This window comes from Larimichthys crocea, chromosome XXIV (assembly GCF_000972845.2).
Source record: "Larimichthys crocea isolate SSNF chromosome XXIV, L_crocea_2.0, whole genome shotgun sequence".
NCBI lineage: Eukaryota > Metazoa > Chordata > Actinopteri > Sciaenidae > Larimichthys > Larimichthys crocea.
In genome coordinates, this window is record NC_040034.1 from 5,540,956 (window position 1) to 5,556,885 (window position 15,930).

At 46.3% G+C, this 15,930-nt stretch overlaps 3 protein-coding genes across 4 annotated transcripts in view; 2 read left to right on the plus strand and 1 right to left on the minus strand.

Moving 5' to 3' along the window:
- The window catches only part of jmjd7 (jumonji domain containing 7), a 6,674-nt gene extending 4,936 nt beyond the window's left edge, over nucleotides 1–1,738 (minus strand). The window contains exons 1-4 of the mRNA XM_027274685.1: nucleotides 1,435–1,738; nucleotides 453–606; nucleotides 248–386; nucleotides 18–132 (exon numbers count right to left, since the gene is read on the minus strand). Of these exons, the coding sequence (XP_027130486.1) occupies nucleotides 18–132; nucleotides 248–386; nucleotides 453–606; nucleotides 1,435–1,483 (457 nt within the window). The 5' untranslated portion in view covers nucleotides 1,484–1,738. The remainder of the gene's footprint in view (nucleotides 1–17; nucleotides 133–247; nucleotides 387–452; nucleotides 607–1,434) is intronic.
- A 1,959-nt stretch (nucleotides 1,739–3,697) lies between these two features.
- Nucleotides 3,698–7,171, plus strand: tbpl2 (TATA box binding protein like 2). The gene is made up of 7 exons (XM_027275065.1): nucleotides 3,698–3,902; nucleotides 4,299–4,476; nucleotides 5,607–5,829; nucleotides 5,980–6,067; nucleotides 6,253–6,344; nucleotides 6,442–6,609; nucleotides 7,057–7,171. The coding sequence occupies exons 1-7, from the start codon at nucleotides 3,855–3,857 to the stop codon at nucleotides 7,169–7,171; spliced, it is 912 nt and encodes a 303-aa protein (XP_027130866.1). The 5' UTR covers nucleotides 3,698–3,854.
- Nucleotides 7,172–8,242: 1,071 nt separating this feature from the next.
- atg14 (autophagy related 14) lies at nucleotides 8,243–13,029 on the plus strand. Of its 2 annotated transcripts, none has more exons than XM_010752627.3 (11): nucleotides 8,243–8,766; nucleotides 9,337–9,399; nucleotides 10,045–10,087; nucleotides 10,401–10,482; nucleotides 10,566–10,800; nucleotides 11,489–11,718; nucleotides 11,808–11,925; nucleotides 12,028–12,133; nucleotides 12,278–12,363; nucleotides 12,447–12,621; nucleotides 12,712–13,029. In XM_010752627.3, exons 1-11 carry the CDS (start codon nucleotides 8,444–8,446, stop codon nucleotides 12,832–12,834), a joined length of 1,584 nt encoding a protein of 527 aa, XP_010750929.2. In that variant the 5' UTR covers nucleotides 8,243–8,443; the 3' UTR covers nucleotides 12,835–13,029. The 2 variants fall into 2 exon arrangements, with proteins under 2 accessions (XP_010750929.2, XP_010750930.2); XM_010752628.3 differs by having other exon boundaries at nucleotides 8,244–8,766; nucleotides 12,028–12,118.
- Nucleotides 13,030–15,930: the final 2,901 nt, after the last annotated feature.

Genomic DNA, 15,930 nt, shown 5'->3' on the forward strand with positions numbered 1-15,930 from the left:
CTCAGTGGTGACCTCACCGAGGGCGGCGCTCATCCAGGAAACATGCGGCTCGACGTCATCAGTGAGCTCCGGCAGCTCGTCGAGGAGATTCGAACACTGACGCTGAACGTACAGGACGCCACGCTGCTGCACCTGTACACACAGTACACCTGAGTACACACAGTACACCTGAGTACACACTGTACTAGTCCTAGTCATATTAGTTTATAGGATTTCAAGGTACTATTGTAGTCTTGGTAGTTCTCACCTTCCCCTCGATGACGTCGAGTACTTCGTTGAAACTCATCCGGCGCTCCTCGGGCATCACGAAGCGATCGCCGCTGACAGCGTCCGCGTAGCCGTTGGGTGTCACCGCCACACTGATGACCTTTGACCCCACCTTCTCCCTGCAGACAGGAAGTTGAATCAGAGACATGTGACCACAGAAGAAGAGCACAGTGGGTCTGCCTCACCTGAGGTATTCTGGGGTCCACCTGGACAGAGCCGGCCAATGGTTGAAGGCGTTACGAATGATGCAGGGCTTGTTTGGACCAATCCAGTCGCGGTAGAACTGCAGCGGGTCAGGTGGCTTCTCCAGGTAAGGCATTGATTGGTTCAGGTACAGCTCTGCAAGGTAACCAAGGACCAATCAGATCACTGATCACACAGTATACTCTGTAGTTTCTCTAGTACTCTGTGTAGTAGTATGTGTGCTCTGTGAAGTACTCTGTGTAGAACTCTGAGTAGTACTCTGTGAAGTACTCTGTGTAGAACTCTGTGAAATACTCTGTATACTCATGTACTCTGTGTACTCTGTGAAGCACTCTGTGTACTCTGTGAAGCACTCTGTGTAGTACTCTGTGTACTCTGTAAAGCACCCTGTGTACTCTGTGAAGCACTCTGTAAAGCACTCTGTGTACTCTGTGTAGTACTCTGTGTACTCTGTGTAGTACTCTGTGTACTCTGTAAAGTACTCTATGTAGTACTCTGTGAAGCACTCTGTGTAGTACTCTGTGTACTCTGTGTAGTACTCTGTGTACTCTGTGTAATACTCTGTGTACTCTGTGAAGTACTCTGTGTACTCTGTATAGTACTCTGTGTAGTACTCTGTGTACTCTGAAGTACTCTGTGTACACTGAAGTACTCTGTGTACTCTGTGTAGTACTCTGTGTAGTACTCTGTGTAATACTCTGTGTACTCTGTGAAGTACTCTGTGTAGTACTCTCTGTAGTACTCTGTGTACTCTGTGTAATACTCTGTGTAGTACTCTGTGTAATACTCTGTGTACTCTGTGAAGTACTCTGTGTAGTACTCTGTGTACTCTGTGAAGTACTCTGTGTAGTACTCTGTGTACTCTGAAGTACTCTGTGTACACTGTGAAGTACTCTGTGTAGTACTATGTGTACTCTGTGTAGTACTCTGTGTAGTACTCTGTGTAGTACTCTGTGTACTCACCATGAGCCTCCAGAGAAAACTCGCTCAGTCGTTTCTTCACAAACTCCATTTTGCTATGTTACGTCATCACACGGACACACGGACGTTCTGCGTCACAAAGATGACGTCACAGGTCGGATCAGATATCAGCTGATTTTATTAATTAGAGCTGATTTCTCCTCGCGGCCACGATGCTCTGTTTACATCCGGTGCGCATGCGCAGAGCTCCGTTCCTGTAGTGTTTGAGGTGAGCAGGTCTCCGCCTGCTGGAGGGAGGGTGAACTGACTGTTGTCATTATCTTCATCACCATCACCATCATCACCATCACCATCATCACTATCACACCATCATCACCATCATCACTATCACACCATCATCATCACCATCATCATCATCATCATCATCATCACTATCACACCATCATCATCATCACCATCATCATCACCATCATCATCATCATCATCACCATCATCATCATCATCATCATCACCACATCACCACCATCATCATCACCATCATCATCATCATCACCATCATCATCATCATCATCATCATCATCATCATCATCATCATCATCATCATCATCATCATCATCATCATCATCATCATCATCATCATCATCATCATCATCATCATCATCATCATCATCATCATCATCATCATCATCATCATCATCATCATCATCATCATCATCATCATCATCATCATCATCATCATCATCATCATCATCATCATCATCATCATCATCATCATCATCATCATCATCATCATCATCATCATCATCATCATCATCATCATCATCATCATCATCATCATCATCATCATCATCATCATCATCATCATCATCATCATCATCATCATCATCATCATCATCATCATCATCATCATCATCATCATCATCATCATCATCATCATCATCATCATCATCATCATCATCATCATCATCATCATCATCATCATCATCATCATCATCATCATCATCATCATCATCATCATCATCATCATCATCATCATCATCATCATCATCATCATCATCATCATCATCATCATCATCATCATCATCATCATCATCATCATCATCATCATCATCATCATCATCATCATCATCATCATCATCATCATCATCATCATCATCATCATCATCATCATCATCATCATCATCATCATCATCATCATCATCATCATCATCATCATCATCATCATCATCATCATCATCATCATCATCATCATCATCATCATCATCATCATCATCATCATCATCATCATCATCATCATCATCATCATCATCATCATCATCATCATCATCATCATCATCATCATCATCATCATCATCATCATCATCATCATCATCATCATCATCATCATCATCATCATCATCATCATCATCATCATCATCATCATCATCATCATCATCATCATCATCATCATCATCATCATCATCATCATCATCATCATCATCATCATCATCATCATCATCATCATCATCATCATCATCATCATCATCATCATCATCATCATCATCATCATCATCATCATCATCATCATCATCATCATCATCATCATCATCATCATCATCATCATCATCATCATCATCATCATCATCATCATCATCATCATCATCATCATCATCATCATCATCATCATCATCATCATCATCATCATCATCATCATCATCATCATCATCATCATCATCATCATCATCATCATCATCATCATCATCATCATCATCATCATCATCATCATCATCATCATCATCATCATCACCATCATCATCATCATCATCATCATCATCATCATCACCATCATCATCATCATCATCATCATCACCATCATCATCACCATCATCATCACCATCATCACCATCATTATCATCCCCATCATCATCATCATCATCACCATCATCACCATCATCATCATCATCACCATCTTCATCATCACCATCATCATCATCATCATCATCATCACCATCATCATCACCATCATCACCATCATCATCATCATCATCATCACCATCATCATCATCACCATCTTCATCATCATCACCGTTGTGAAGGACCTAAAGGACTTGAAGGAGGTGAAGGACCCGAAGGACCTGAAGGAGGTGAAGGACGTGAAGGATCTGAAGGAGGTGAAGGACCTGAAGGACCTGAAGGAGGTGAAGGACCTGATGGAGGTGAAGGACCTGAAGGAGGTGAAGGACCTGAAGGACGTGAAGGAGGTGAAAGACGTGAAGGACCTGGACCTGAAGGAGGTGAAGGACGTGAAAGAGGTGAAGGACCTGAAGGACCTGAAGAACCTAAAGAAGGTGAAGGACGTGAAGGAGGTGAAGGACCTGAAGGACACAGCAGCTGCCTCTGAGTATTTGATCAGGTCAGGATTGGAAGCAGCTGTGCAGCCCTGCCTGGAAACAGTTCCTGGAAGGTCCTGGATCAGGTCACCCATGGATGAGTCAGCGTTGGAGCGTTACTTTGATGACTCCATTGCAAATGTGAGTAGATGTGTGAATTTTCTTTAATTAGATGTTCACTTAAAAACATGAATGTCTTTATTGTTCTTTTGATTTAACTTTTATTGGTCGACTCGACACGTTTAAATTTGACCAAAAATTAAAAATGTTCAAATGTGAAGCCATCTCAGAGACATCTGAATATTGTTGTTTCTAGAAAATGTGTGAAGCTCTGCAGAGATGAAGTTTAGAGGAACTTAGGGGAATTTAGTTTGTCGATGAGCTGAATCACATGAAGGTCTAGGTCTGTCCTTCAAAGAACCTCAGAGGAGTGTCGTCATGGAAATAATTTTCACCTCACAGCAACAGTTTCCTGGGTTTGAGTCCTGGTGGGCTGACCTTTGAACTCTGATCCACTATTTTTTTTTTCACCTGCAGGACTCCAGCTTCCCTTTGGGGGAGGGGCTTGGGCTCCAGAGCCCTGCCCACACCCCACATGACCCCACCCTCTCTCAACAGGACCAGTCCAGCAGAGAACCGGGGGACGAGCTCGACCTCAGCTTCCTGCCTGATGAGCTCAGCACACAGGAAGAGCCCAGTCGCCAACACAACACAGGTATGATGTCACTGTTGATCAACAGGAATAGATGTGTTTGTGTGTATATATATATATATAATAATATATATATTATATATCTATATATATATATATATATTAATTTTATATATATATATTACAGAGAGAGAGAGAGAGAGAGATACAGCACGTTCACATCAGGAAACCAAAAACATCATCTATGTAGAAAACTTCATGTCTCATCCCAGTTCCTAAGACAAAACACCCCAGTGAGCCGTGACTTCAGACCAGTTGCAATGACATCACACATCCTGAACGGGATGAGGGTGGACTCAGACCTGGTGAGATGGATTACAGTCTACCTCACAGAGAGACCACAGTACGTCAGACTGAAGGACTGCATGTCGGACACTATGGTCAGCAGCACTGGATCACCACAGGGGACCGTGCTCTCTCCCGTCCTCTTCATTCTGTACACATCTGACTTCCAGTACAACTCTGGGATCTGCCACATGCACAAATACTCAGATGACACTGAAATAGTTGGCTGTATCAAGGATGGACGGGAGGGGAGTACAGGAGCCTGGAAGAGGACTTTGTGAGGTGGTACAGGTCCAACCATCTGCAGCTGAACACCTCCAAGACTAAGGAGATGGAGGTGGATTTCAGAAGAAACAAACCACATCTCCAAGGAGGTCGATGCGGAGGTGGTCAGGACCTACAAATCTGGAGCTGCAGCTGGATGACAGGTTGGATTGGATAACAGACATGGACTCTATTCACAGGAAAGGACAAAGCCGTCTGTACTTCCTGAGAAGGCTGGGGTCCTTCAACATCTGCAACAAACTGCTGCAGATGTTTGACCAGTCTGTGGTGGCCAGCGTCCTCTTCTATGCTGTGGTTTGAAGAAGGACACTGCTCGACTGGACAGACTGGTCAGGAGGGCTGGCTCAGTTTTGGGCACAGAGAGAAGGACTGTGGACAAACTGCTGTCCATACTGGACAACGCCCACCACCCTCTGTCACTGAACACACTCCTGATGAAGGTGTTGTCCATGTCCTGCTCCACCAGCAGGCTGAAGAACTCTTCCATCTCCCCGGACATCAGAATGTACAACAACTTTTCTTATGATATGGCACTATATTAACAAAATTGACTTTTGTTGCAGCTGAGAGTCAGGCCACAGCTCTGGACGTGTCTCAGGACAGTGGCATCTGTCTGGACTACAGCTCCCAGGATTCCACACCAGCAGTATCAGTTGACCCCCAGCAAAGTTCATCCATGTTGGGGCTGGGAACAGGTGCTTCCCCCTTCTGTCCCATGACCCTCATGACCCCCATGACCCCCATGACCCCCGTGACTGAGAGATCAGGAATCATCCCACAGTTACAGTAAGTTACTGACCTATAAATGTACTTCATCTGTAGTACTGACACTTCATCTGTAGTACTGACACTTCATCTGTAGTACTGACACTTCACCTGTAGTACTGATCACAGTATGATGTCATTTGACGGCCACGTAGTTTTGTGTGTGTGCAGGAATATTGTGTCCACGGTGAACCTCGGCTGTCCTCTGGATCTGAAGTTTATCGCTCTCCAAGCCAGAAATGCTGAGTACAACCCAAAGGTAACCCAGTGTGCAGACTGCAACTGAACATACCACACCTTCTCTTCACCTTCGCTTAATACTGCAAAGGAAATGCTGCAGTAAAACACATAATATATCATAATAATAAATTAATAATATGTGTAAACATGGACTGATGATCGTGGAATGTGTCAGGAGCTTCTTTGGGTCTCATGTTGTTTCAGCGTTTTGCAGCGGTCATCATGAGAATCCGTGAGCCAAGAACCACGGCACTGATCTTCAGCTCAGGGAAGATGGTCTGTACTGGAGCCAAGAGGTCTGTCTGTGGTTCTGTCTGTCTGTGGTTCTGTCTGTCTGTGGTTCTGTCTGTAGTTACATGTCTCTCCTCCACCTGTGTGTTTGAACGTGTGCAGTGAGGAGCAGTCACGGCTGGCTGCGAGGAAGTATGCTCGGGTGGTGCAGAAGCTTGGCTTCCCCGCCCGCTTCTTGGACTTTAAGATCCAGAACATGGTGGCGAGCTGCGACGTCTGCTTCCCCATCAGACTGGAAGGACTGGTCCTGACACACCAACAGTTCAGCAGGTAGCAATGCTTAGCCTAGCTTAGCTTAGCACGCAAGACTGGAAACAGAGGGAAACTGTTAGCCTAGCTTAGCATGCAAGACTGATGAAAACTCCACTCAAACCTCTGTCTGTCTGTCTGTCTCTGTCTGTCTGTCTGTCTGTCTCTGTCTGTCTCTGTCTGTCTCTCTGTCTGTCTGTCTCTGTCTGTCTCTCTGTCTGTCTGTCTGTCTCTGTCTGTCTGTCTGTCTCTGTCTGTCTCTCTGTCTGTCTCTCTGTCTGTCTGTCTGTCTGTCTGTCTGTCTGTCTCTCTCTGTCTGTCTCTGTCTGTCTCTCTGTCTGTCTGTCTGTCTGTCTGTCTGTCTGTCTCTGTCTGTCTCTGTCTGTCTCTCTGTCTGTCTCTCTGTCTGTCTGTCTGTCTGTCTCTCCATGGTCTGGAATTACCATATGACATCTTTTTGTGCTCCAGTTATGAACCCGAGCTGTTTCCGGCCTCATCTTACCGCATGGTTGAAGCCTCGGACTCGTCTGCTCATATTTCGTGTCTGAGAGAAAAGTGGGTTCTGACCGGTGATGAACAATGACATCAGTCTTTAGTTGAGGCTAATGGATATATTTCGGAGTGTAAGGTAACAATAAGGAATGAGAGATTGTGAAGATTTGAGGCAGAACCTGGTGTTGACTTCCAGGAGCAAAGGCGAGCGTGAGACACGAAAGCAGTTCGAGAACATTACCAACCGGAGAGGCTTCAGGAAGCGAGTGAGGGCGGCCGGGAGGTCACCTCCGCAGGGCAGTTTGAATAGAATAAGAAAGACGCAGAAAGTTTGGTGCAGGACAAAACTGACGGCTTGTGGTTTGGAACGAGGAACATGATGCGTAAGGTGCACAAAGGAAATAAAACCACAAAAACTTTGGAAACTTTACTCACTGATGTCAGACTGTTAGAACAATATTACTATTAATTATTTATTATTATTTATTAGTATATTATGACAGGGCCACAGTACACTTATTATATTTATATTATCTATTTATGACAGAACCACAGGACAGTTATTATATTATTATTTTATTTTTTGAAGAGGCCAAGTACAGTTATTATATTTATTATATATTATGACAGGACCACAGTCAAAGTTTTATGATGATTTATATTATATATGTTAGGACCGGAGCCACATGTACAGTGATTAGAGTAATTTATATATTTATGAAGACCACAGTACCGGTTATTATATTTTTTATATATAGATTGGACAGAACCACAGTACAGTTATTATATTTATATTATATATTTATGACAGAGCCACAGTACAGTTATTATATTTATATTATATATTTATGACAGAGCCACAGTACAGTTATTATATTTATATTATATATTACAGTTATTATATTCATGGCTCAGTGGCTCAGTGGGTCGTTCCCGCTCTGTGCTCTGATTGGAAGGTGACTGACCGCTCAGGTGTGTGTCTCGGACAGGTGGACTGGTTTCATGTGTAACATGTTTAATAAATAAATAAATAAATAAATAACTGGAGGACGGGATGTACTGGACCTAACCCGGACCAGCTGACCCGGACCAGCTGACCCGGTTCTGCCGCTGTCCGGACTGACTGAGCTTATTATTTATTTACGTCATGACGTAAGCAAAGCGTCTCTCCGTGACGTGTTCAGAGGGAACCGGAAGTGGCGGACTCTGATCAAAACAAAAACATGTCGGTCGGTGAGCTCGTGCAGTTTTAGACTTGGTGCGTCATCACGGTAAACTACGTCACAGCTCGTCATGACGCGTTAGAGGTCCGTGCGAAGCTCTGACGTCACATTAGCCTGTTAGCACAGTTAGCTGGAGCTCCATGGCGGCCTCCGCGGGACTCCCGCCGCTCGACCCGGACCGAGCCGCTTCATCCTCCGGCCTGTGCTCCGGAGGGAGGCCGCCCCTCCGCTCGCACCACCCCCACCCGGCGCACTCTGCCCCGGGCTGCGTGATGGTGGAGTCGGTGGATGACGCGGAGGGTCTGTACGTGGCGGTGGAGCGGTGCCCGCTGTGCAGCACGTCCCGCCGCAGGCTGACCTGCGCCCGCTGCGTCCAGGCCGGAGACTTCGTGTACTACGACGGGAGGACCGGGGACGGGAGGACCGGGGACGGGAGGACCGGGGACGGGAGGACCGGAGAGAGGTAAGGTTCAGATTTCAGGCGGTGAACCCGTCCTGTCACTGCCGAACCGACCCGACCCGAACCTCACAGGCACGCTTAGGCAGTTTCGGAACATTTCAGGTTCTGTGAAGTATCACACCAAGAACTTGCTCGGTTCGGTTCGGTCACAGGACCGGGCCCTGTCCGGACTTCTCTGGACCTCTCTGGGGGTCTCCAGACCTCTCTGGATCTTTCTGGACCTCTCTGGGCCTCTCTGGGGGTCTCCAGACCTCTCTGGGGGTCTCCAGACCTCTCTGGATCTTTCTGGACCTCTCTGGACCTCCCTGGGGGTCTCCAGACCTCTCTGGATCTTTCTGGACCTCGCTGGGTCTTTCTGGACCTCTCTGGACCTCTCTGGGGGTCTCTGGACCTCTCTGGGCCTCTCTGGGGGTCTCCAGACCTCTCTGGGTCTTTCTGGACCTCTCTGGACCTCTCTGGGTCTTTCTGGACCTCTCTGGACCTCTCTGGGGGTCTGAGATGTTCCCAGCAGACATGAGCAGGGTGACCGTGAGCTCTTCTGTATCTGAACATGTTCCTGATGTGTGTTTGCAGGTTTGTGGAGAAGTTGGAGCGCCTGAAGAAGCTGAAGGACGAGAAGGAGCAGCTGCAGCACAGGTGGACCGAGCCGGACCGAGCCGCACCACGATCACACTGAGCTCATCACAGCTTCACATTTACCACACTCACATCTGCTGTGACATATTCATGTGTTAAACTGGGTGACATCACAGAACCTCGTGTTGTTCTTCATGATGTTTGGTCTGCCTGAGGTCAGCACGGAGCTTCATCAGTGATGGAGCTTCATCACTGACGGAGCTTCATCATTGACGGAGGAGCTTCATCAGTGATGGAGCTTCATCATTGACGGAGGAGCTTCATCAGTGACGGAGCTTCATCACTGACGGAGCTTCATCATTGACGGAGGAGCTTCATCAGTGATGGAGCTTCATCATTGACGGAGCTTCATCATTGACGGAGGAGCTTCATCAGTGATGGAGCTTCATCACTGACGGAGCTTCATCATTGACGGAGGAGCTTCATCAGTGACGGAGCTTCATGGAGCTTCATCATTGATGGAGCTTCATCATTGACGGAGCTTCATCAGTGACGGAGCTTCATCAGTGACGGAGCTTCATCAGTGACGGAGCTCCTGGGCAGATCAGACTGTGTCATGAACTTCTCTCTGATAAAAAAACTTCCTCAAACCTGACCTGAGATCAGAGTTAGACACAGACTGATGTTTGTCCTCTGTCCTCGCAGAGTCATCCAGGCGATGGACAGGAAGCTGCAGGCTGATGAGATGGTGAGTGAAGTTAAATGGACTGTACTGTAAGTACTTGTATACAAGTACTTGTATACAAGTACTTGTATATAAGTACTTGTATAACACCTTTCTAGTCTTCTGACCTTTCACACTACATCTCATTCACTCACACGGATGGTTCAGTATCTCGCCCAAAGACACGTCGACATGCAGACTGGAGGAGCCGGGGATCGAACCGCCGATTATCTGATTAGTGGACGACCCGCTCTACTTCCTGAGCCACAGCCGCCCGCATAATGATCAGACCTGACCCTGATGAAACTTTGTCTCTTGGTTTGTGATGTCTCCTCAGAAGTGGAAGATCATGTCATGTAAGATGAAGATCGAGCAGCTGAAGGAGGCGGTCGCTGGGGGCAACGAGGACGTGAAGAGCGGTGAGTCCGTCTGCTGGGTCACGTCGGTCTCTGAAGGTTCTGGTTCATTTTGGGTCAGATATTTCACGATGTCTCTTCTGCAGATAAAGAGCTCCTGCTGCGCTCTCAGGAGGAGAGTCAGCGGCTGCAGCGCCGGGCCGGACGCCATCAGGACAAACGGGATAAAATCGAGCGTCACAACCGCCGTCTGGGCGAGCTGATGGAGAGACGCAGCCGCGAGCTGCAGAGCCGCCTGAGTCAGCTCGCAGCGCTGAGACGAGAACACATCCTGGAGCTCACCACACACATCTTCCCCACACAGGAGGAGAAACAGGGCAGGTGAGGACCACACCTGAACTGACCGAACACACCTGAACTGACCGAACACACCTGAACTGACTGACCACACCTGAACTGACTGAACACACCTGAACTGACCAAACACACCTGAACTGACCGACCACACCTGAACTGACCGAACACACCTGAACTGACCAAACACACCTGAACTGACCGACCACACCTGAACTGACCGAACACACCTGAACTGACCAAACACACCTGAACTGACCGACCATACCTGAACTGACCGAACACACCTGAACTGACTGAACTGACCGAACACACCTGAACTGACCGAACTGACCGAACACACCTGAACTGACCGAACACACCTGAACTGACCGAACTCACCTGAACTGACTGAACTGACCGAACACACCTGAACTGACCAAACACACCTGAACTGACCGACCACACCTGAACTGACCGAACACACCTGAACTGACTGAACTGACCGAACACACCTGAACTGACTGAACTGACCGAACACACCTGAACTGACTGAACTGACCGAACACACCTGAACTGACTGAACTGACCGAACACACCTGAACTGACCGAACACACCTGAACTGACTGAACTGACCGAACACACCTGAACTGACCGAACACACCTGAGCACTCCTGGCCAGACTTCGTCACACACACAGTTCCTCTGTCCTCTGCCCCTGTGTTTGTCGCTCAGAGACCCCGCAGACGTGGTGGCGGAGTGCGACCCGGCGTTGACCTCGAGCACGGTGAGCGAACTGGCTGAGGCCCGGCGGACCACCTATCTGTCGGGTCGCTGGATCTGGGACGACCAGAACGGAGAGACCAGCATCAGCATCACTGGACCGCCTGTCACCCTTCCAAGCAACGGAGACTGCTCCGCCTACTACAGCTGGGTGGAGGAGAAGAGCAGCAGTCAGGGCCCAGGTGAGGGGGGGTGGTGTTGGGACTTCAGCAACCTTTTGAGGACGTAATCAGATTATTAAAGTACTGACACACTGACACCTGACCTGCAGAACTGGACCACATCAACCCGGCTCACACCATCAGCGCCGCCCTCTGTTACGCCACACAGTTCATCACCATCCTTTCTCACATCCTGGATGTCAACCTGCCCAAGAAGCTGTGCAACAGGTGAGACCGGACACACCTGCCGCTGCCTTCACTTCCCCTCCCAGCATCAGGAAAACTGAGCGTGTCTGTGACGTGTCTCATTTATGTTTGTTTGTTCCTCAGCGAGTTCTGCGGAGAGAATCTGAGCCGGTACCGGTTCACCAGAGCGCTGAGCAAGCTTAACACCAACATCCTCCACCTCTGCTTCTCACAGGTGAGACACTCACAGGTGAGACACACCCACACCAACAGCAGGCCACGGCCCACTGAAGAGAAAACGTGAAACACGAAATTTCGACCTCTGAGTGATTGCAGCTGTTCTAATGTTAACGTTACATTAACGTTACATTAACGTTACCTTAACTCTGTGCAGCATGTGGACAGCGAGAAGCTCCACCCTCATCACACTCTGAGGAACATCATGTTTCTGGTTTCCCCCGACAACAACAACCTGGGCAGGTGAGGTCAGAGAGCTGTGGCGTTCACTTCCTGCTCCTCTACTGAACTTTTTACCTGACTTGTCTGTTCTGGTTCTGGTCCAGGACCGGTCCGTTTGAGGTGAGCGCTGACCTGGAGGAGTCGATGGAGTTCGTGGAGCCGGAGGCCGCAGGCCCAGCAGAGGAGAGTGGAGACGAGGTGGTCACGGACGAAGAGACGGACCTCGGGACGGACTGGGAGACGGTGCCGAGTCCACGATTCTGTGACATCCCATCACAGGTAAACACCCCAAGTCCACCTGTCAGACCGGGTTCTGATCCGATCTGAAAAACAAACAAACAGAACTTCCTGTTTCTTCTCCTCCTACAGTCCATGGATCTTTCCCAGAGTGCACTGCAGGTTTCTCAGCCCGCCGCTAACACTGGAGGAATGATCTCGTCAGCTGCTGCCTCCGTCACGTCCTGGTTCAGAGCTTACACCGGCCAGCGCTGATCGAATCTGGACCGGACCACGATGCAGCGTGAACTGGACTGGACCGGTGACAATCAGGAACCCTGGAAGGTCTCGGACTTTGACCTGGTTTTGGAGAAGGCCTGTCTCACTCTCTCTCTCTCTGCCTGTCTCTGTCTCACTTTCTCTGCTGTCTCACTTTCTCTGCCTGTCTCTGTCTCACTTTCTCTGCCTGTCTCACTCTCTCTGCCTGTCTCTGTCTCACTCTGTCTGTCTGTCTCACTTTCTCTGCCTGTCTCACTCTCTCTGCCTGTCTCTGTCTCACTCTGTCTGTCTGTCTCACTCTGTCTGTCTGTCTCACTCTCTCTGTCTGTCTCTGTCTCACTCTGTCTGTCTCACTCTCTCTGTCTGTCTCACTCTCTCTGTCTGTTTCAAAGGGAAAGTTTCTGTTTTTTTTTATTTTTGTTTGTTTTTTTATTCGTCTCCGTGACGACCGGAGGACAAACTCCTGAACGCTGCTGGAACTGTGATGGTGGAAATGGACAGAACATTCGTTGGCATGGTGATAAAGAACCCTGTTTACAAAACCTGAACGCGACTGAGAGAATACAGCGTTCACACCGGACAACAAACCAGAACCCGGAAACTGGACCGGGTCTGTTTTTTCTTCTTGAGAGAGCATCAAGGAAAGACGGAGACGAGAGGAGACGAGTCTGTGCTGAACATGAACAGTCTGATGAGAACGTGTTCTTCTTCCTGTTTGATAAAACAAATGTGTGACAGGAAAGACCTGAAATAAAATCTGTTTTCTGATGCTTCAAATCCTTTCTTCTGAAGTACAGTGAAGTACACTACAGTAAAGTGAAGTACACTACAGTGAAGTGAAGTACACTACAGTGAAGTACACTACAGTGAAGTGAAGTACACTACAGTGAAGTACACTACAGTGAAGTACAGTAAAGTGAAGTGAAGTACACTACAGTAAAGTACACTACAGTGAAGTAAAGTACACTACAGTGAAGTACAGTAAAGTGAGGTACACTACAGTGAATTAAAGTACACTACAGTGAAGTACAGTGAATTAAAGTACACTACAGTGAAGTACAGTGAAGTAAAGTACACTACAGTGAAGTACAGTAAAGTGAAGTACACTACAGTAAAGTGAAGTACACTACAGTGAAGTACACTACAGTGAAGTGAAGTACACTACAGTAAAGTACACTACAGTGAAGTAAAGTACACTACAGTGAAGTACAGTGAAGTAAAGTACACTACAGTGAAATACAGTGAAGTAAAGTACACTACAGTGAAGTAAAGTACACTACAGTGAATTAAAGTACACTACAGTGAAATACAGTGAATTAAAGTACACTACAGTGAAATACAGTGAAGTAAAGTACACTACAGTGAAGTAAAGTACACTACAGTGAATTAAAGTACACTACAGTGAAATACAGTGAATTAAAGTACACTACAGTGAAATACAGTGAAGTAAAGTACACTACAGTGAAGTAAAGTACACTACAGTGAATTAAAGTACACTACAGTGAAATACAGTGAATTAAAGTACACTACAGTGAAATACAGTGAAGTAAAGTACACTACAGTGAAGTAAAGTACACTACAGTGAATTAAAGTACACTACAGTGAAATACAGTGAATTAAAGTACACTACAGTGAAATACAGTGAAGTAAAGTACACTACAGTGAAGTAAAGTACACTACAGTGAATTAAAGTACACTACAGTGAAGTACAGTGAAGTAAAGTACACTACAGTGAAATACAGTGAAGTAAAGTACACTACAGTGAAGTAAAGTACACTACAGTGAATTAAAGTACACTACAGTGAAATACAGTGAATTAAAGTACACTACAGTGAAATACAGTGAAGTAAAGTACACTACAGTGAAGTAAAGTACACTACAGTGAATTAAAGTACACTACAGTGAAATACAGTGAAGTAAAGTACACTACAGTGAAATACAGTGAATTAAAGTACACTACAGTGAAGTAAAGTAAAGTACAGTGAAGTGTTATACATGCTTATGTGTCACATTTATCTGGATCTTTTTAAAGTCTGAGATGCAGCTGTGAACATAAACAAAATGAAAAAGTATTTTTTAAATATTTCTGTGTACTACGACCTGTTTGTGGCTTCTAAACATGTTTCATACACTGATGTCTACATGTGTCATAAATAAGAGGCTAATGTAGTAAAATCAGTTTAAATCTGAAACTGAGGAAGAAACTCTGACGTCATGTGTTTTTGAGTTCTGCACTCGTCTAGAATTGACCTTCATTCATAATAACTAATTAAAAACTTTCACTTCTTTGATTATGGGCAGCACGGCGGTGCAGTGGTCAGCACTGTCGCCTCACATCAAGAAGCTGTGTGGAGTCTGGATCCATTTAAATGACATTGTTTTAATATAAATTAACTAACAAATCTAATGTGAGGCAAGTAATAAGATTTATGTACTAGTACTAATAAACTCAATATGACTGCATTCATTTTTGCTTTTGGGTTTGGGCAAATAAATTGGCTTTATTAATATTGAATGCATAACCTAACACTAACCCTACTATTTTATAAATCGTCGCTCATTGGAGCACAGTGGATGTGAGGTAGCATGCCTGTATAAGGGCGTTCAAATAGGTAGGTGCAGAACCAGAGACTACAGGTAGACAGTGGAACTCGATGAACAGCGGGGTAACGTGTGACCTTTTGGGTTGATTGGAAACCAGACATTACATTTATTAGTTGGATGGAAATTTACTATGCAATTGAAATATACAAGTACTGTATTTTGGCCAAAAAAGTTTTTAGGGTGTGCGGCTTCCTCCCACAGTCCAAAGACATGCACTTGGACATGCAAATGGTGACTGTAAATTGCCTGTAGGTGTGAATGGTTGTCTGTCTCTATGTGTCCTGCGATAAGCTGGCGACTTATCCAGGGTGTAACCTGCCTCTTACCCAAAGTCAGCTGGGACAGGCTCCAGCCCCACCGTGACCCTATTGACCGTAGTTGTCCTGGTTTGATCCTCTCCGTCTCTCTGATGACAGGGAACAAAACACTATATCATTTCTGTCTTCCAGTTGAAGTACAGAATCACAAACAATAAATCGTTCTGATTTG